Source organism: Hylobates moloch, unplaced genomic scaffold, assembly GCF_009828535.3.
Source record: "Hylobates moloch isolate HMO894 unplaced genomic scaffold, HMol_V3 SCAFFOLD_6, whole genome shotgun sequence".
NCBI classification, from domain to species: domain Eukaryota; kingdom Metazoa; phylum Chordata; class Mammalia; order Primates; family Hylobatidae; genus Hylobates; species Hylobates moloch.
Genome location: NW_026652281.1, coordinates 40,419,470 through 40,440,699, shown reverse-complemented (window position 1 = coordinate 40,440,699; position 21,230 = coordinate 40,419,470). Strand labels below are relative to the sequence as shown.

The 21,230-nt window shown below is 38.1% G+C and overlaps 1 protein-coding gene across 5 annotated transcripts in view; it reads right to left on the bottom strand.

Annotated features, from left to right (window-relative positions):
- The window catches only part of FBXL17 (F-box and leucine rich repeat protein 17), a 539,741-nt gene that overhangs the window by 369,114 nt on the left and 149,397 nt on the right, over positions 1-21,230 (bottom strand). For all 5 annotated transcript variants that reach the window (XM_032156700.2, XM_058440651.1, XM_058440652.1 and 2 more), the window contains exon 5: positions 6,770-6,877. In XM_032156700.2, the coding sequence (XP_032012591.1) occupies positions 6,770-6,877 (108 nt within the window). The remainder of the gene's footprint in view (positions 1-6,769; positions 6,878-21,230) is intronic.

Below are 21,230 nucleotides of genomic sequence, written 5' to 3'. Positions count from 1 at the left end.
GTACTATATGTACTATAGTCTATAGTCTATACTCTATGATGTACTACAGATCTCTGGAGCTTACTCTTCTTGCCTAACTGAAATTTTCTATTCTTCAACCAGCACCTCCTCAATCCCTTCCCCACCTTCAGCATCTGGTAACCACCATTCTAATCTGATTCTATGAGTCTGACTTTGTTAGATTCCACAAGTAAGATGACCATGCAGTATTTGTCTTTCTGTGTCTGGCTTATTTTACTTAACATAATCTCCCTCTAGGTTCATCCATGTTGTTGCAAATGACAGAAATTTCCTTCTTTTTAAGGCTGAATAGTATTCCATTGTGTGTATATACCATATTTTCTTTTTTTCTTTCTTTCTTTTTTTTTTTTTTTTTTTGAGACAGAGTCTCACTCTGTTGCCTAGGCTGGAGTGCAGTAGCCACTGCAAGCTCCACCTCCCGGGTTCACACCATTCTCCTGCCTCAGCCTCCCAAGTAGCTGGGACTATAGGTGCCTGCTACCATGCCCATCTAATTTTTTTGTATTTTTTTTAGTAAAGATGGGGTTTCACCATGTTAGCCAGGATGGTCTCAATCTCCTGACCTTGTGATCCGCTGGCCTCAGCCTCCCAAAGTGCTGAGATTACAGGCATGAGCCACCGTGCCTGGCTTACATTTTCTTTATCCATTTATCCTTTAATGGACATTCCATATCAACCTTGGCTACTGTGAATAGTGCTGCAATGAAAGTAAGAGTGCAGACATCTCTTCAGCATACTGATTTTATATCCTTTGGATATATACCCAGTAATATTGCTGGCTCATATGGCAGTTCTATTTTTAATTTTTTTGAGTCACTTGCATACTGTGTTCTACAACGGCTATACTAATTTACATTTCTACCAACAATGTTCAAGAGCTCCCCTTTTTCTACATCCTCACCAAAACTTGTTATCTTTCCCCTTTTTAGTAATAGCCATTCTGACAAGCGTAAGGTGGTATCTCATTGTGGTTTTAATTTGCATTTCTCTGATGATTAGTGACACTGAGCATTTTTTTTCATATACTTGCTGGCCACATGTATGTCTCTTTTTGAAAAACCTCTAATTGGGTACTTTGCCCAGTTTTCAATCAGGTTATTTGTTTTCTAACTATTGAGTCGAGTTCCTTATATATTTTGGATAGTAACTCCTTATCAGATATATGGTTTGGAAATACTTTCTTCCATTCCATAGGTTGTCTTTTCACTCTGTTGTTTCCTCTGCTATACAGATACAATGGATTTTTGTGTATTGATTTCCTAGTTTTGATTTATTTTGAGTGCCTAATCAACTTTGCTTTTCTGGGATAAACTCTCATTAGGTCATGACATAATTATCCTTTTAAAATACTGTTAGACATGATTTTCCAAACTTTTGTTTACGATTTTTGAATCTATATTTATGAAAGATAGTGATGTTCAATTTTCTTCACTTAGAGTGTCTTTGTCAAGTTTTTTTAATGTGGGTAATAATAGTCTCTTTTCTAGAAGATTTGTGTTGAATTGGTATTTCTTTCTTAAATATTTGGCAAAATTCAACAGTGAAGTCATCTGGGATGGGAGTATTGGTGGAAAATTTTTAACTACAGATGCAATTTCTTTAAGAAATACAGGGGTATTCAAGTTATCTATTTCTTCTTAAGTGAGCTTTGGTAGTTTGTGTTTTTCAAATAAATTTTCCATTTCATCTAAATTGTTGAATTGATAGGCCTAAAGATGTTCACTGGCTGGATGTGGTGGCTCACGCCTGTAATCTCAGCACTTTGAGAGGCTGACATGGGTGGATCACCTGAGGTCAGGAGTTCGAAACCAGCCTGGCTAACATGGCGAAACCCCATCTCTATTAAAAATACAAAAAATTAGCCGGGCGTGGTGGTGGGCGCCTGTAGTCCCAGATACTTGGGAGGCTGAGGCAGGAGGATTGCTTAAACCCGAGAGGTGGAGGTTGCAGTGAGCCAAGATCCCATTACACTCCAGCCTGGGCAACAAGATTGAAACTCTATCTCAAAAATTAAAATTAAAAAAAAAATGTTCATAATATACCCTTGTTATCCTTTTAATGCCTGTAGTATCTGTAGTTTTGTTAACCCTCTGAGCTATAACATTGGCAACTTTTTTTTTGATCAGTGTGACTAGAGATTTATCAATGTTATCTATCTTATCAAATCACTAGCTTTTGGTTTCATTAATTTCCTCTCTTCTTTTTGCTTTCCATTTCATTGATTTCCTCTTTGATCTTTACTATTTCCTTTTTTTTTTTTTTTTTTGCTTACTTTGGATTTAATTTGCTCTTCTTTCTCAAATTTCATAAAATGGAAGTTGAAGTCATGATTTAAAATCTTTTTTCTCATACTGGTATTTGTTTCATTATTTTTATCTAAGTAGTACTTTAGTAGCATCACACTAAATCTGATACATTGTGTTTTCATTTTCATTCATTTCAAAATACTTTCTAATTTCTCTTTTGATTTTGTCTTTACTCACGGGTTATTTAGGATTGAATGCATAAGGAGGGTCATCCACAAATCCCTGGGATTCTTCTATGCAGTTCTCTCCACTCCAATATTCAGTCCTCTGAAATCTGGCTGTTTTGGTCTCCCTGGCCTTTCTGTTCTGTTTTGTCAACTCAGACAGTCTGCTGTGTGTCACCTGAGTTACCCCCTCCCTGTGCTGCAGTCTGGAAACTCTTTCCATGCACTAAACTGAGACAATCACAGAGCTCCTCTTGCCTGTTTCCCATATCATAGGGATCATTGTCCTTGGTTGCCTGATATCCAGTGTCTTAAAAACCATTGTTTCCTATATTTTGTCTGTTTTTTTAATTGTTTCAGGAAAGAGTAAATTTGGCCCGTTGAGCCACCTAAGCTGGAAGAAATTCAGTTTCGTTTTGCTTATATCATTGTAAACCCATTTTTATATATTTTATTTCTTTTAATTCATTGCAGAGTCTTCCTTTTCAATGCTCAAAATATCCCAACCCAAGTCGGCAGGAGCCATTTCACGTTGGCTTTTGGGTCCTTTGACATGTTCCTTCTAGTCTCTTTAGTGGCAAATGACATGCAGGTCCCACAGTCTAAACACTGAAGGGAACTATATATTTGCATTTGCTGAACTTGTTTTTAAAAGTGGGTGAGAGAGCAAGATATACAGATTTTATATTTATATAACAGGTACACTACAATGAAAAGAACACACTTGTCTTAGAGTAGACCCAATTCTGCCAGATACAAGTCACTAATACTCTTAACTGTTAAATGTAGACCTCAAAAATTATTATCTTTGCTTCCTAAATATAGACCTCTAAGTTTCCAAACAGTCCCATAAATCTGACTTTATCTTATCAACCTGTGTGAATTCAGTCTGGTTATTCTGGACTCTCATTTACACAGTCATAGCAGCTTAGAAAGGCTTCTTATCCTAATATTGCTTGATATTGGCAGAATCTAAGTAATAATGGCGTGTCATCAGTAAATATTACAAAGTAAACGGGAATCCAGTCAAGCCTGAGAAAATCAAAATAAAATTAAATCAAAGGGACCCCAAGAGGATATCAATGTCCTTCCATCTATTCCCAATCCTCTGTTTTCTTGCCCTTGATTTAAAAATCAAGATGTCACAAATCCCCAATTTTCCCTTCTAACCTACTAAATTAGACTTGATATTTCTTAGTTTCCATGACAGCCCCTAACAGTCCCTTCTATGCCAATGATTCCTAAATTCATAGATTCTTCAGGGTGCAAGAAATTGCAGATCTGAAGACAGATCATCTAATACAGGTAAATAATTTCAAAGACAGGAAACTAAGGTACAGAGATTTTTATGCTCCTTGACTCTCTTAGCAAACTTAGAAAGCCAGGGATTTAGTGACATCATGTGTTAAAGAGACTAAATCATGTAAAAACATATTTAGGCTGATAACTCTCAACATTCTATATCTCACATTTTCTTGATTATTTATTATGTACTATGATGATAAGGAAAACACAACTTTTTAAGGGGTCTTTATATGATTACCAACATTTTTGTGAATGTCTCAGTAACCAGTATGAAAACACTGCCAGAATGCAAAGATCATAAAATAAAAAGCCTTAATTTTATTAAAAACTGAGTCTACCCTTGGTTTTCAAGAGATAAACCAATTAAAATAGCTTTGCAGAACCAATGCATGTATAAAATGTCCTCTTTTGCCTTTACTTGAATCCAGAAAACTAAGCTTCATTGCTTTGTTGTACACACCAGTTTTCTCAACAAAGAAAAGGCTCTGTTGAAGAACAAAGATGTTCCTCAAAACTTTGCGGACTAACTGTAATATGAGTCCAATAGATTCTGATTGTTGATAGACCAAACCAGCAATCCTTGCCTAAAATCTTCAGAAGAACCATTTCAGCAAATTGAGCTTTCCAATGCAGACATTTGCTGTAGCTGTGTTTTGTCACAGAGAATAATTGTGATCTTTTAAGTACCAGTGTACCATAATTTTTGGCCATCTCAAAATGCTCAGGGAAGCACTTACTGATCTAGTAAGTCTTGTTTTGTCTTTAATGAGTACAATTTCAAGTAATCATAAAAAGCCCACATATGGCCATCATAACACTTGTTGTGCACAATCTGTTCAACCAAAGGCATTTTTACTCTACACCATAAACAGCATCAGATGTGACTAGAAAAACATTCATCTACCAAGATGTTCAGGCCAAGGTTATAGGAAATGAATTAAAAATTATGGTTACATATGGTCTTGGTTACACTAAGATGTTCTGATAGAGCAATAATTGAGAATAACAGGCCTATCCTCTCCTCTAGCTTTAGGCTCTGATCCTCACAATAAAATTAAAGCTAATCAGTCCTTTAAGACATGGTACAACCACAGACTTTCTTTCAGATACACTAGACTAGAATAGTGATTTGATTTCTTAAAATCAAACTTTGTACTAATTTTCTAGCAATTTAGATACTATGGCATCTGGGGTTTTTTTTGATTTTTTTGGGTTTTTTTTGTTTGTTTGTTTTGTTTTTTTTTGAGACAGAGTCTCACTCTGTCGCCCAGGCTGGAGTGCAGTGGCACAATCTCGGCTCACTGCAACCTCCGCCTCCCAGGTTTAAGCAATTCTCCCATCTCAGCCTCCCAAGTAGCTGGGATTACAGCCACCGCACCACCATGCCCAGCTAATTTTTGTCTTTTAGTAGAGATGGAGTTTCACCACATTGGCCAGGCTGATCTCAGACTCCTGGCCTCAAGTGATCCACCTGCCTCGGCCTCCCAAAGTGCTGGGATTACAGGGATGATCCATTGCGCCTGGCCTGCATCTGTTTTAATATTAATAGCTAATATTTATTTAGCATTTACTGTGGTCTCTATTCTGAATCAAGTACCTTATATATATTACCTTATTTAATACCCTAAAAAATAATTTTCCCACTTAGCTAAGTGATAGACCCAATAATCCAATCTGAGGTTATAATGGTGCCCAGGGTCCTATTCATTGTGTGACCCTACCATAGTCCTAGGTAACTCATAAACATTTGCTCTTTTCCTAGGGAGTAAAGAAAGACATTATTTCCCATTAAACTGTAAGCTCAAACAGATCTGAAGACACCAAACCGAAAGAGACCTGCGATTTTACCTGTTTTTTTTCATCATTGTGTTGCCAATACAGCAACTTTCTAATAGTTGTGAAATGAAGGAAGGTTGAAGGAAAAGGTTGCTCAGCTATGGTAAGTCGGAAAAGGCAAGAATCACATTTATTTTCCTAAGTACTATAGGATAGAATTGAAATTTATACAGTAACAAATTTCAGATAACACATAGGTAAATTTTATAGTAGCCAGTTTTTCCATTACACAAATCTAAGAATTGGCTTTTAATTATTTTAAAGCTCTGGAAAGCAGTAGAGATGACACATCACAGTAGAGATGACACATCAGTGAGAGATTACTAAAGAACTGGCAGTTTGATCATTTCTAAAAATATGAAATTTCATATAATTGTTATATTATTGAACTGTCTGAGCCATAATGTAAATTTTTGTCATATATTCACCTCTCTTTTCACCTTACATATTCAGCTTGATAATATGCACTAACTATATTCACTTTTTAAAGCCAAATACTCATAGGATCTAGTGATACATGAGCACTTAAAATTCAATCAGGCCGGGCGTGGTGGCTCACGCTTGTAATCCCAGCACTTTGGGAGGCCGAGGTGGGCGGATCACGAGGTCAGGAGATCGAGACCACGGTGAAACCCCGTCTCTACTAAAAATACAAAAAATTAGCCGGGCGTGGTGGCGGGCGCCTGTAGTCCCAGCTACTCGGAGAGGCTGAGGCAGGAGAATGGTGTGAACCCGGGAGGCGGAGCTTGCAGTGAGCCAAGATCGCGCCAGTGCACTCCAGCCTGGGTGACAGAGCGAGACTCCGTCTCAAAAAAAAAAAAAAAATTAAAAAAAATTCAATCAAAATATCTTCTAAGCACATTAACATTTAAATGATTCTTGTCATATATATTTATTTGATATATATTTCATAGCCATTAGCAATGAAAAAGCAAAAAGCTTCTTGTTTAAATGAGTATTCCATTTCAGAAAGGGTAAGTTTGGTATTGCTTTCTTCAACTCATTTTAACTTTTATCAAACCCTAGTAGACTTCTATAATGGTCTGACTATCCCTTATTCAAGTAAATTAAACAATTTAGGGCTCATCACCTGTATGATACTCAAAAATACCAAGGAAAAGCAGCCATAGTACCTACCTTGGTTAGGTGAATGACTCCTTTAGAAGTGACTGAACAACCCATGAAGCCTACATATTGAAGCTCAGGACAGTGTTCAGCAAATGCTTTCACTGACTGATCTGTCACCTAGGGAAAAGACATGGATGAAGTTATTCAAGGTAATAGTCCAGTGAACTCAAGGATTTGGCTCCTGAAAATCCTCTCAGCCCCACCTTGCATCATTACTATTTCCTGCCCTGTTAGATCATTTGAATCAGCATACAAACATGCTACAATATTCCTGTATTTTTAAAAGTCGTCTCTTGACCCTACATCCACTTTTTATCACCCCATGTTTTTTATACTTCTTCAGAGATGTTGACACTGGCTACCTCCAATTCTTTACCTTCTCCCCTCCCTCTGTGTGTATATATATATACACACATACACACACACACACACAAACACACACATATATGGTTGGTTTTTGGGTTTTTTGTTTTGTTTTGTTTTGTTTTGACAGAGACTCACTGTGTTGCCCAGGATAGAGTGCAGTGGCACAATCTCGACTCATTGCAACCTCTAGCTCCCAGGTTCAACTGATTCTCCTGCCTCAGCCTCCCAAGTAGCTGGGACTCCCAAGTAGCCGGGACTACAGGCATGCATTGCCACACCCAGCTAGTTTTTTTGGTTCTTTTTGTTGTTGTTGTTTTGTTTTGTTTTGTATTTTTAGTGGAGACGGGGTTTCACCACGTTGGCCAGGCTGGTCTCAAACTCCTGACCTTAAGTGATCCAGCCTCCTTGGCCTCCCAAAGTGCTGGGATTACAGGGGTAAGCAATCACACCCAACCAATATATATTTTTTTATTGACATTTAATTCACATACCATAAAATTTACCCTTTCAAAGAGTACAGTTCAGTATATTCGCAAGGTTATGCACCATTACCGATATCTAATTCCAGAACATGTTCACCACCCACCAAAGACCCCATGCCCACTGACGGTCATTCCACTATTTCCCACTGCCTCCAAGCCTGGTAATCTGGATTTTCCTATTCTGAACACTTTATATAAAAAGAACTACACAATTTATGACCATTTATGACTGGCTTCTTTCACTTAGCATAATGTTTTCAAGGTTCATCCATGTTGTAATATGTGTTGGAATTGCCTTACTTTTCAAGGCTGAAAAATATTCCATTGTATGGATATACTACATTTTTATGGGTTGAATTACGTCTCCTTAAGACTGACATTTTGAAATCTTAACCCTCACTACCTCAGAATGGGATCTTATTTGGAAATGGGGCAACCATTTCCAATAGTAAAGTAAATCGTTAATTTTGGATGAAGTTGTACTAGAGTGGAGTGGGCTCCCAATTCAACATAACTGGTGGAGCAGAGATACACACACAGGGAAAATGCCATGTGAAGACTGGAGTTATGCTGCACAAGCCAAGGCACACCAGATTGCCAAAAACAGTGCCACAAGTTAGGTGAGAGGCCTGGAACAGATCCTTTCCTAGCACTTTAGAAGAAACATGGCCCTGCCACCACTTCGATCTTGGACTTCCAGGCTCTAGAACTGTGACACCGTAAATTTCTATTGTTTAAGCCACTCAGTTTGTGGTACTTTGTTCTAACAGCCCTAGCAAGCTAATACACACATTTTCCACTCTCTCTTGATCTCATAGTAATCAAGTTTTTGTCCCTCTCATTCATTGTCACCATCCTATCAATTAAATGGTCAATCTCAATTATCCCAGCATTTCAGCAGCATCTGACACAATAGATGATTCTTCTGGAAACAATTAATTCATTCGCTTCTTGTATCAACTATCATGGCTTTCCTCCTTCCTTACTGTTGGCTCTTGGTCACTTGGTTGAGTCTACCTCATCTCAGTCCTCAGCTCATTTCTCCTTTCCATCTTACTTCATTCCTTAGGTGATCAAAACTAATTGCATGGCTCCTTAATAACTCTCCTAGTCCCTCTCTGTGTCTCACCACACTTTGATTTTCTTCATAACACTTATCACTACTGATCACATTACACACTTACTCACATATTAGTTTGTCAGTCTTCCCCTCTCAAAATAACTCTTCCCTCCTTCTCCCCTAGAATAACCAACCATTCTGATTTGCCTTGGACAGTTTCAGTCTTAGCACTGAAAAGTCCTATGACCCAGAAAACCACTTAGTTCCCCATCGGCACCTAGAATAATCCCTGGCACTTAGTAGAAAATATTGAAATAAATAAATGAATTTTTTTCCTTCTTTCCATGTACTCCATCATACCTTTGACTTCTACTTTATTTTTAGACAAAGGATATATTTGTATCATTTTAATATATGATTTTTTAAATGTCATTGTACTAGTGGCTTTATTTTCTGATATAGTTCATGTGTCTTATGAAGTCTTTTTTTAAAGAAGTGGGAGGAGGCACATTTTTACACCAGTGACTCAACTTGGATCTGTACCATGGTTAATTTTCTATACCAACTTGACTATGCCATGGGGTGCCCAAATATTTGGTTAAACATTATTCTGGGTATTCCTGTGAGAGTGTTTCTGAATGATATTAACAGCTCAATCAGTAGACTGAGCGAAGCAGATTGCCTTCTTCAATAGAGAGAAACTCCATCTAGTCTGTCAAAGGCCTGAATAGAACAAAAAGTCAGTGTAAGGGACAATTGGTGCTCTCTCTGCCAATCTTCCAAGTAGATCAGTCTTCTCCTGCCTTTGATTCAGACTTGCACTGGAACTTTCACCATTGGCTCTCCCAGTTCTCAGGTCTTTAAACCTGGACTAGAATTTACACCATTAGTTTTCGTACTTCTCAGGCCTTCAGACTTGGACTGAGACTATACCACTGGCTCTCCTGGGACTCTGATTGCCAAATGGAGATCTTGGAACTTCTCAGTCTCCATAATCACATAAGACAATTTCCTACAACAATCTCTAGAAACATATATAGACAGACATACAGACAATCTCCTAATGGTTCTGTTTCTGTGGAGAACCATGACTAATACCTTGAGTATTACAATCCCAAGTTTTATTATATTCAAAACTCAGAGCTGAAAGCAGTGGGGCCCAAGGAACTGTATTTTCAACAAGCCCCCAAGTGACTCTTAAGCATGTGAAAACTGGAGGCCCCCAGTGCTTCAAAGAAGTTACACTGACAGTGTTTTGTATTTCTAAGCAGCCCTGCTTTAAATGAATGGCAGAATAAAATTCCTTTTTTGTCTCCCCCACCTCTAAAAAATTTCCATTTACAAAATTATCTTCTTGTAATTGTGCTTAAATTTTCTTCATGGTTTCCCAAAGATGTAGCTTATAAAAGAAAGTCCAAATATTCTCTATCATATGCTTAATTTCAGATTCATTTTCTTCACAGTCAAGATGAAATCGACAAATTTAACATCTTTGTTAGTTTTTCAAACAATAGCAACTTACATCTCTTTGGCATTAGCTTTAGCATGGGTGCCTCTTTTTGTATCTTCCTTATCTATGCTGAACAGATATTGGAAAAAAGAATTATGTGAGTAGCATTAATGCTAAAACAATCATAAGAACATTTTCCTAAAATAATGAAACCAACAGCATCTATGGTACATGTGATAAAAGATTAATTCTCCCCTCAAAAGTAAAGTATGCTTAAGCATATTAAGACTAAGGGTGCCATTGATAAATTAAAAATAGGCTTTCCTGACACTTAACATTCTAAAGGCATTATGTTAACAAAGAATTTTTAAGGCACTAAAATTGCTGGAAGCTTCGATGAAACTCAATCACTATTAAAAACAAAAAGGGGTAACAGAGGTTAAGTACATAGTCAGTTGGTTAAACACCCTGCTCAATTTCAGTCTAACACTAAGTTTTTCCTATATCCATCCTCGAGGAGAGGAGAGGAACTCGGATGAGGATTAAGGACAGAAGAAAACTCAGATCCAAGAGGCCAGAGCATTCAGAGAGAAAAAGTGGGGTTTAAAAATGTGCTTCTTGGGTCTTTCTCTTTCAGCTCAAGCAATCAGAATAAGATAGCTCAGAGGAGCCTCTAACATCAACAGAGCCCTGGAAAGCAAGACAAGAGTGTGTCACGAGGATACAGAAACAGTCTTAGTAGGCTTGGGTATGTTTTAGGAGACTAATGAAAGGGGCTTGAAGATTTGGGTGGCATCCAGCTCCACTCCCCAAGGATAGAAGATCAGTTAGGGATTTGTGGCAGAAGGTCTGGAAGAAACAGACTATAGACTACAGGAAGCAGGTACTGGGACCCTGGAGTCTCACTTCTGGCTTCTCTGGGACTCTGGAGTCTCACTGCCTAGCTTCAAATCCCAACTGGACCACTTACTAGCTGTGTCATTTTGAACAAGTCATTTCTCCTCTCTATATGCTTTGTTCATTCTATAATATGGAGAAAATTACAGTACCTACCCCACAGGGTAAAATGTGAGGGTAAAATAAGATAATGCATGTAAAATATTTTGAACAATGCATAGCACATTGTAATTGTTCAATAGATTTTAGCTATTATCATAATTACTCCAGGTTCCCCCTTCTTCTGTATTCTGATTCTTAGCCAGGACTAAAGGGTTGAAATGTGTAAGAGAATATTCAAAAAGAGTGTATTTAAAGCATTATAGTTTCTTCTCCTGGTTATCACAAGAGATCCTGATCATAATTTGGGGGTTTTCAGTTATAACCTAAACTATAGGATGGCTGTAAGGGAGACATAGGTGAAAGTTTGTTACTGACTCTCTATGGTAGAAAGAATGCCATTTTGTCAAGGCTCTTAACCGAGCTGCACATAAGAATCACTAAAGAAGATTTCTAATTTAATTTGTTGGGTACAGCTCTGCATCAATTTTATTTTAAAAGCTCCATGGGAGATTCTAATGAACAAATTCTACTGCCTTCCATTCAAAGTGTAGTTCTCATGCCAGCAGCATTGACATCACTTTGGAGCTTGTTAAAAATGCAAAATCTGTAGATTGCTTTTAGCAGTATGGTCATTTTCACAATATTAATTCTACTCATCTATGAGCATGGGATGTGCTTCCATTAAATTCCCATTAAAATACCACCATCATTCTTCACAAAACTAGAAAAAACAATCCTAAAATTCATATGCAACCAAAAAAAGAGCACACATAGCCAAAGCAAGACTAAGCAAAAAACAAAAACAAAAAACAAATCTGGGGGCATCACATTACAAGTTCAAACTATACTGTAAGGCCACAGTCACCAAAACAGCATGGTACTGGTATAAAAACAGGCACACAGACCAATGGAACAGAATAGAGAAACCAGAAATAAACTCAAATACTTACAGACAACTGATCTTAGACAAAGCCAACAAAAACATAAAGTGAGAAAAGGACACCTTATTCAACAAATGGTGCTGGGATAATTGGCAAGCCACTTGTAGGAGAATGAAACTAGATCCTCATCTCTCACCTTATACAAAAATCGACTCAAGACGGATCAAGGACTTAAATCTAAGACCTGAAACTATAAAAATTCTAGAAGATAACATCAGAAAAACCCTTCTAAACACTGGCTTAGGCAAAGACTTCACGACCAAGAACCCAAAAGCAAATGCAACAAAAACAAAGATAAATAGGTGGGGCTTAATTAAACTAAAGAGCTTCTGCACAGCAAAAGGAAGAGTCAGCAGAATAAACAGACAACCCAAACAGTGGGAGAAAATCTTCAAAATCTATGCATCTGACAAAAGACTAATATCCAGAATCTAGAAGCAACTCAAACTCAAACAAATCAACAAGAAAAAAACAAACACTCCCATCAAAAAGTGGGCTAAGGTCATGAACAGACAATTCTCAAAAGAAGATATTCAAATGGCCAACAAATATATGAAAAAAAAAATGCTCAACATCACTAATGATCAGGGAAATGTGAATCAAAACCACAATGCGATACCACCTTAGTCCTGCAAGAATGACCATAATAAAAAAATCAAAAAGTAATAGATGTTGGCATAGATGTGGTTAAAAGTTCTACACTGCTGGTAGGAATGTAAACTAGTAAAACCACTATGGAAAACAGTGTGGAGATTCCTTAAAGAACTAAAAGGAGAATTACCATTTGATCCAGCAATCCTACTACTGGGTATCTACCCAGAGGAAAAGAAGTCATTATACGAAAAAGATACTTGCACACGCATGTTTATGGCAACACAATTCACAACTGCAAAAATATGAAACCAGCCAAAATGCCTATCAGTCAATGAGGGGATAAAGACATTGCGGTATATATACACAACAGAATATTTCTCAGCCATAAAAATGAATGAATTAATGGCATTCACAGCAACCTGGATGGGACTAGAGACTATTATTCTAAGTGAAGTAACTCAGGAATGGAAAACCAGACATCATATGTTCTCACTCATAAGTGGGAGCTAAGCTATGAGGATGCAAAGGTGTAAGAATGACACAATGGACTTTGGAGACTCAGAGGAAAGGGCAGGAGGGGGGTAAGGGATAAAATACTACATATTGGGTTCAGTGTATACTGCTCGGGTGATGGGTGCACCACAATCTCACAAATCATCACTGAAGAACTCACTCATATAACTAAATACCACCTGTTCCCCAGAACCTATGGAAATAAATTTAAAAAAAAAAAAAAGGAAAATCTAAAGGCATAAGAATGATACAATGGACTTTGGGGACTTTGGGGGAAGGGTGGGGGCGGGGTGAGGGATAAAAGACTACAAATAGGGTGCAGTGTATACTGCTCGGGTGATGGGTGCACCAAAATCTCACAAACCACTATTAACGAACTTACAAATGTAACCAAATACCACCTGTACCCCAATAACTTACAGAAATTTTTTTTTTTAAAAAAAGCAAAATAGTAGGCCCTGGCACAGACCTATTGAATCTTAATCAGCATTTTAGGAAAATCCTAGGGTGATTCTTATACACCTTAAAGTTTGAGAAATACTGCTCAAGTGATAAAGAACTATGTCATCTTCCTGAGGTGAGATGAAGCAAAAACTAAATGGCTACACCATAATCCAAGTACTACGCATAATTTTTAAACAGCTTTATTGAGGTACAACTTATATGCCATAAAATCCATCCATTTTGAGTATAATTCATCAAGTTTTAATAAGTTTATACAGTTATATAATCATCACGACAATCCAGTTTTGAACACTTTCATCACACCACCCAAAAAATTCCCTCTATATTCTATGCTCATATACAGTTAATCACAGCTCTCACCCACAGGCAACTACTGATCTGCTTCCTATCTCTATACTTTTACCTTTTCTAGAAACTTCATATAAACAGAATTGTGTCATAAGTAGTCTTTTGTCTCTAGCTTCTTTCACTAATGTAATGTTTTTGAGGTTTATCCATGTTAGTCCATGTATCAGGAGTTGTGGAAGTGGCACCACTCACCATTACCCGTAGTGATCCACTAGCAAAATGTGTGCTTCCTGTTCCCACAACATTACATTCTGCTGGCCTAGAGGTCTTAGTTCCACAGGGAACGCTGCCACCAGGAGACACAACAATGATTCCGTTAAACAGGAAGTTAAAATTGCCACTTGTTCATCTTGGGCTCCTCCTACCTTTAAGTCAACAGGCTAAGAAGGGAGTTACAGTGTTGGCTGGGGAGACTGACAGGACTATCAAGATGAAATCAGTCTACTACTCCATAAAGGAGATAGGAACACAGGAGATCCATACAGGATACAGGAATGCATGGAGTACAGGAGATCCACTAGGGCTTCTCTTAGTATTACCATGCCCTGTGATTAAGGTCAATGGGAAACTACAACAGCCCAATCCAGGTAGGACTACAAACGGTCCAGACTCCACAGGGATGAAGGTTTGGGTCACTCTACCAGGAAAAAACTATGACCTGCCGAGGTGCTTGCTGAAGGCAAAGGAATACAGAATGGGTAGCAGAAGAAGGTGGTCATCAGTACCAGCTGTGACCACGTGACCAGCAACAGAAACGAGGACTGTAACTGTCATGAGTATTTCCTCCTTCTTTTGTTTAAAACATGTTTGTGCGTGTATACACTTGTACTAAGAAAATATCTTCATTTTATTTCCTTTTCCTTCATCATGTGACATAAGATTTATTGACTTCACATAAGCATTTAAGTATCGTTAACTTTTACGTAATGGTATTTGGGTTGGGGATCGGCGCGTTTGCAGTTGTACAAAGGACAGTTGCATTAAGTTAGGCATAATTATGACCTTATTATTGTTTTTATTTGAAGATTATGTATGATCTCAGGAGATGTGTATGGGTTCAAGTTGGCAAGGGGTGGACTTGTGATGATTAATACTGAGTGTCAACTCGATTGAATTGATGGATACAAAGTATTGATCCTGGGTGTGTCTGTGAGGGTGTTGCCAAAGGAGATCAACATTTGAGTCAGTGGGCTGGGGAAGGCAGACCCACCCTTACTCTGGTGGGCACCATCTAATCAGTGGCCAGCGAATATAAAGCAGGCAGAAAAACGTGAAGAGGCAAGACGGACCTAGCATCCCAGCATACATCTTTCTCCCGTGGTGGATGCTACCTACCCTCAAACACTGGACTCCAAGTTCTTCAGTTTTGAGACTCGGACTGGCTCTCCTTGCTCCTCAGCTTGCAGACAGCCTATTGTGGGACCTTGTGATTGTGTAAGTCAACACTGAATAAACTCTCATATATATATATATATATGTATATATACTACTAGTTCTGTCCCTCTAGGGATCCCTGACTAACACAACAGTTTATTCATTTTATTACTGAGTAGAATTCCACTGTATGGATATACTACATCTTGTGTATCTATTCGCCAGTTGATAAATATTTGAACTGTTTCCAATTTGGGGCTTTGACAAATAATGCTGCTGTGATCATTCACACATAAGTATTGTATGGACATATATTTTCATTTCTCTTGAGTAAATATCTAGGAGTAGAACTGGTGAATCACACAAATGTATGTTTAATTTTTCACCAATTTTTAAAATTCGGTCATTTCTCTTATTAAGTTGCAGGAGTTCTTTATATATTCTGAATAAACACCCTTATCAGATATTTGTTTCACAATTGTTTCCTCGCACTCTGTGCCTTATCTTTAATTTTCTTAATGGTGTTCTTAGCTCTGACATTTAGGTCTATGATGTTCTCAGAGTTCATCTTTGTTTATGGTGTGAAATAAAGGTAAAGGTTCATCTTTTGCATATGTATACCAATTTTGCCAGCACCATTTGTTGAAAAGACGATACACTATAGAGGAATTTTAACGTTCCTGCCTGGAACACCTTGAAGAATCATACATACTCACAGGCTATGGGAAAACCAGGCAATAGGTAAGAATTAGTATGCAGAGGAAATGTGACTCAGGATTTGGAAAGAAGCATCAGAAAATTAGGGAAGAATGAGATCAGCTTGCAAAGCACATTTTGATCTTTCAGTCAGTCAATGCTGTGATAGAGACAAAGAGAAAGATAACCCTCAGATTCAACATGATTCACATGGCAGAGGTAAAGAATGATCTTCTCCTTAAGCTGGCATTCTAAAAGCCAAGGTACACTTTTATAACTGCATGAAACGGATGTAGGCACGTTTAGTGTTACACCAGGAAAAGCATTGGTGATAAGGAATGTCTGTTGTACTAGAGTCAAAAGGACCATTAAAAGCCTGCATAATATCAACACACATCAAAATCCTAGTAAAGCTTCAGTTTAGAAATCTTAAGCTGCTAAACCTAAGGCAAATGAAAACCAGAGATCCAGGGTGCAAAAGGGAAAAGGAGGAGAATGTTGGTTCTCATAAGCTCTTGAGGGCTGCACTCAATCAGAAATCTTTTGAGGGTGGATTCCTATGAGATCAAATGTAGGGACAAAAGAAAAGCCCCTGCAGGAGGTGGAAATAATAGGCTTAGAAAAATGCAGAGTTGGGGGACAACAGTAATAGCGACTGTGGCAGAAATGGCCATATATAACTAAGAAACTCTTGGCTGGAAGAAGGATAAAGAGAAGACAGGCAGTACAGGGTCACCAATTTTGCTTGGAGAGTTACTGTTTATAAATGTGATTTGGGACTGTGGATTACTCTACTTATAAACTTGGAGATTCAGTCTCTAGACAGCTCACACTCAGCCAAGGGGTGGGGTACTAGTTGCCACAGGGTTGAAGAGAGAATAGACAATAAAAATAGCTACATTTACTAAGGCCTTAACGTGTGCCCAGCTAAGTCCTCTCTATCCATCATCTGAGAGCCTCATAATAGTATTGAGAGGCATAATTATCCCCACTTAATAGACTGACTTCCTCCTCCAAACCAAACCACTAGCAGGTGGCAAAACTGGGTTTTAAACATTGGCCTTTTAGGCTTTAAAACCTATGCTTTGTATGTTACAGCAATTAGGATATGATTCCTTTCATGGAACTAATCTCACTCAAATGCAAGAGCAAATCCAAGGCCTTCCTTTAACCTCCAGAGAAGTAGAGTGGCAGATATCAAGGCACAATGGGTCTACTTTCTAGGGAATTTTCTGAGAGAAGTGTTACCACTTGATTACTGTTTTCATCTCCTGCAGATAGAATTGGTGTGGTACTGATGCTATGATAGTCTTGTATATCCTGAGAACTGCTCCAAAAGATGGAAGCATAGTAGAGAGTTAGGGGAATCTAATTCAGAGGTGTTGAAGAAGATGCATTAGTGGTAGTAAATTATAAAATCATAAAAGTAGTAACTGGAATCCAAGGAAGCAGTTTTATCTAGAAAGGATTAAAATTAACAAAGAAAAAAAAGTAAGGACAGGGAAAGCTTTTCTATAAATTTCAAGATTCTAAATAAAGAGATGCAATGTAGTCTTATTTTAAGACTTGAAGTTTTCTTGGACTATAGGAAGACAGATCTATCTTTATCAGAATAAGATTGATTCAACGAAAGAATTTTGTAATCTGTGCTGAAAGATATTTGGGGAATAATTGCTAGCATATCTGGGATGAAAAGGAATTTGGTGTACTAATTCTAAAAAGGTGGAACGAATCTTTGGACATTTTAATACTGCCAGCATTATAGAGTTACTCTGTGTAATTCTACATGCATGTACCAAACAATATAACAGTATTTCTTGACCTTAATTAGAAACTAAAAAATTTTCCTAGACTTCACCCCAGACTACTAATTCAGAGCCTGAAAATACATACTTCTAATCCTTCTCTTAATGATTCTTACAGAATTGACCCAGAAAGTCTCATGACTAAATCTCGTAACAAAGGCTAACTGGACCCATCATTACACTAGTACTGTAGATGGCCTGGAATATACACTGTGGTTATCTCTTTGCCTATTTCTACTGCCCCCACCTTGGCCAAAGATATGTCATTCTTTTCTGGGATATTTGGCATAACCTACATAATAGACCTCCTTCTGCCATTCTTGATGCCACCAATCTATTTTTCCACTCATCAAGCCAGAGTGATCTTTCAAGAAGCACAAATCATCAGATCATCAGATCATGGCAGTCTGCTATTCAAAATCCTCCAGTGGTACTCTTAAAATAAAATCCAAACTCCTTTTATGACCTATAAGGCCCCGCATGATCTGATCCTATCTCATCTAATTCATTTCATCCCACTATCCCCTCTCCTTTATCACTTTGTGATGATCTCTCCATTTATCCTGTTCACTACTCTATCCCTAGAGTTTGGTACAGTGTCCCACGTACATCAGAAGCTCCAGAAATTAAAATGAATGAATGAAGTATCTTTCTGATGCATGCCAATGGCTTGCTGGTTCAATACTGAAGAAATATATCTTTTGATGCAAAGAAAAACAGAACTATTGATTTTATTGGTTCCATGTGGCACACACAAGTAGTGGCTAAGAATTAGATAAATGGCTTCACAAAGCTAAGGAGAGAATTTTCAAAAAAATCAACAGCAATACTTTGATTCTTCAATATGTCTGAAGGGAACTGAAAAACCAATGTGGGATTAGTGGCACATGCCTGTAGTCCCAGCTACTTGGGATGCTGAGGCAGTAGAATCACTTGAGCCCAGAGGGTGAGGCTGCAGTGAGCTGGACCATACTGCTGCACTCCAGCCTGGGTGACAGAGTGAGACCCTGTCTCTTAAAAAAAACAAACAAACAGGACAGGCAGGGTGGCTCATGCCTGTAATCCCAGCACTTTGGAAGGCCAAGGCGGGAGGATCATTTGAGGTCAGGAATTCGAAACCAACCTGGCCAACATGATGAAACGCTGTCTCTACTAAAAATACAAAAAATTAGCCGGGTGTGGTGGCAGGCACCTGTAATCCCAGCTACTCGGGAGGCTGAGGCAGGAGAATCACTTGAGCCTGGGAAGTGGAGGTTGCAGTGAGCAGAGATCACGCCACTGACCTCCAGCATGGGTGACAGAGCGAGACTCTGTCTAAAACAACAACAACAACAGCAAAACCACAAAACAAAAATAAATAAACAAAAACAAAAAGCAAACAAACAAATATCAATGACAATGTGGAAGAATTAACAGCGGTGAACAACTAATCTCACTTGAGACCTCAAGACCAATTCAAGACCTTCTTTCCACCCTCAATGAAAAAGAGCAAAACAGAGACCCACAGCATAGCAAGGCTAATTTCTGGGTCATTTTCCAGGAGAAATACGAATCGTTGATTAATTTTTTCATCTCTTGCAGGCTGAGTGGTCAGTGGGCCCATAGGGTACCCTCATCTTCTGAATGCAAAAGAAAGCCAGCATAAAGTAATCTCCTTAGACTAGGCTCTGACCTGACTCAGCTTATAAAGGAAGGGGAAATTATTTCCGTCTGTTCCAGTGAGATTTACCAGTCTAAAACAGTCACATAGATTCGGGGTAGGAGTCTGTGGGATAGTTTGGTTGTCTGACTATCCTCTCTGCCATGTAGGGGGTGGTAAGAAAAGACAGCAACAGTGGTCATTGGGACAGGTTGCTAGTTTAGGGAAGCATAAGAGAATATACTCCAATCCTGAACAGCTACCCTACTCCGCTGAGTCAGCATTATCTTTGAAATAATAAAGTCACATTTATAGTGTGTCTAATGAAGGGTTTATTTCACTTAGGTATACTCAGACTCCTAAATCCCTTTAATTCAACAAATATACGAATACCTACTATATGCACAAGACTTCATGTTAAGTGCTAATGCTGTATGAAGATGAGGTACAGTCTCTGCCTCCAAGAGCAGAGGTAATAGGTTGGGATGTGAACAGTCCTAGCTCCCACAACTACCAGTGAGATCTCTGGGAATATTTTAATCTGCTGATTGCATCCCAATTCAGTTCAGATCCAAAAACAAGTTTGAAGAGAGAACAAGATTATGGGAGACCGAACGCCAGCAGAATGGTTGTGACTTTATACTGAAGGAGTCTATTTTATTAGCAATATAGAGGCATATGAGCTTAATGGACTTTAATATCCCCTTGAGTTCCAACAGACTGTAGGTCCATGACTGATGGAGTCATTCATTAAGGGCTTTAAGGGCAGGGTAATAAAGAGAAAGTTGCACTTCAAAGTCCAGCAGGTATACACAAGACCAACTAAAGGGATATTAACGAGGCTGGCCAGGAGGCTATGAATGCAACAAGCCCCATGTACCCAGAAGATGATAGCATATCACACCCCAGGGCACCTTAGTTAGGCCTAGCCACATGCCAATGTCAGTAAACATCCATATCTGATGCTCTACAGAGTATATAAAGTACAGTGATGACAGCAATACCAAATGAAAGAAATTTATTTAAATTCACAATAAATACAAATTATACTTATTAGAAGCCTTAAAAATGGAACACAAGAAAATTTTTCCATTTGTTTACTCAACTCTTCAAAATCCATGTGAAAATTATCTTTTATCTTTACCTTCCTTTGCTTTTATGTATTTACATCTTTTACAGGGTACAGTATGTATACCTACTATTAACGCACCAGGAAGCCTTCTTATTTGAAACAGTAATACAAAAACAGAGAACACATTGGCACTTGTCACAGAAAAGGCAACAGCTAAATATGGTGACAGAATACTTGGTATGGATTCACTTTATAAATCATTTCAATAAGACTCATCACTGTGCTCTTCATTTAATGAAAACTTCGTATCTAGTAAATTTTTTAAAGAAATCTAAAGGCAGGTTATTTAGAGTACTTTTCTTTTAAACCACAGTCAGACAACAATATTTACTGAGTTCGTGTTATGTGCTAAGTACTTTGCTATATACAATGATTAAGAAAGACAGGCTACCCTCTTGGAGCTTACAATCTAGTAAGAAGGGCACGTGTTAAACATCTATTTCAAGTGTGATCACTATATGAAAATGGTCGTTTGCATTAGTAAATCAATTGTGACTTTTTTATTTTTATTTACCTATTTTGGGGGAACAGGGTCTCATTCTGTCACCCAGGATGAAGTGCAGTGGTGTGATCACAGCTCACTGCAGCCTTCACTTCCCAGGCTCC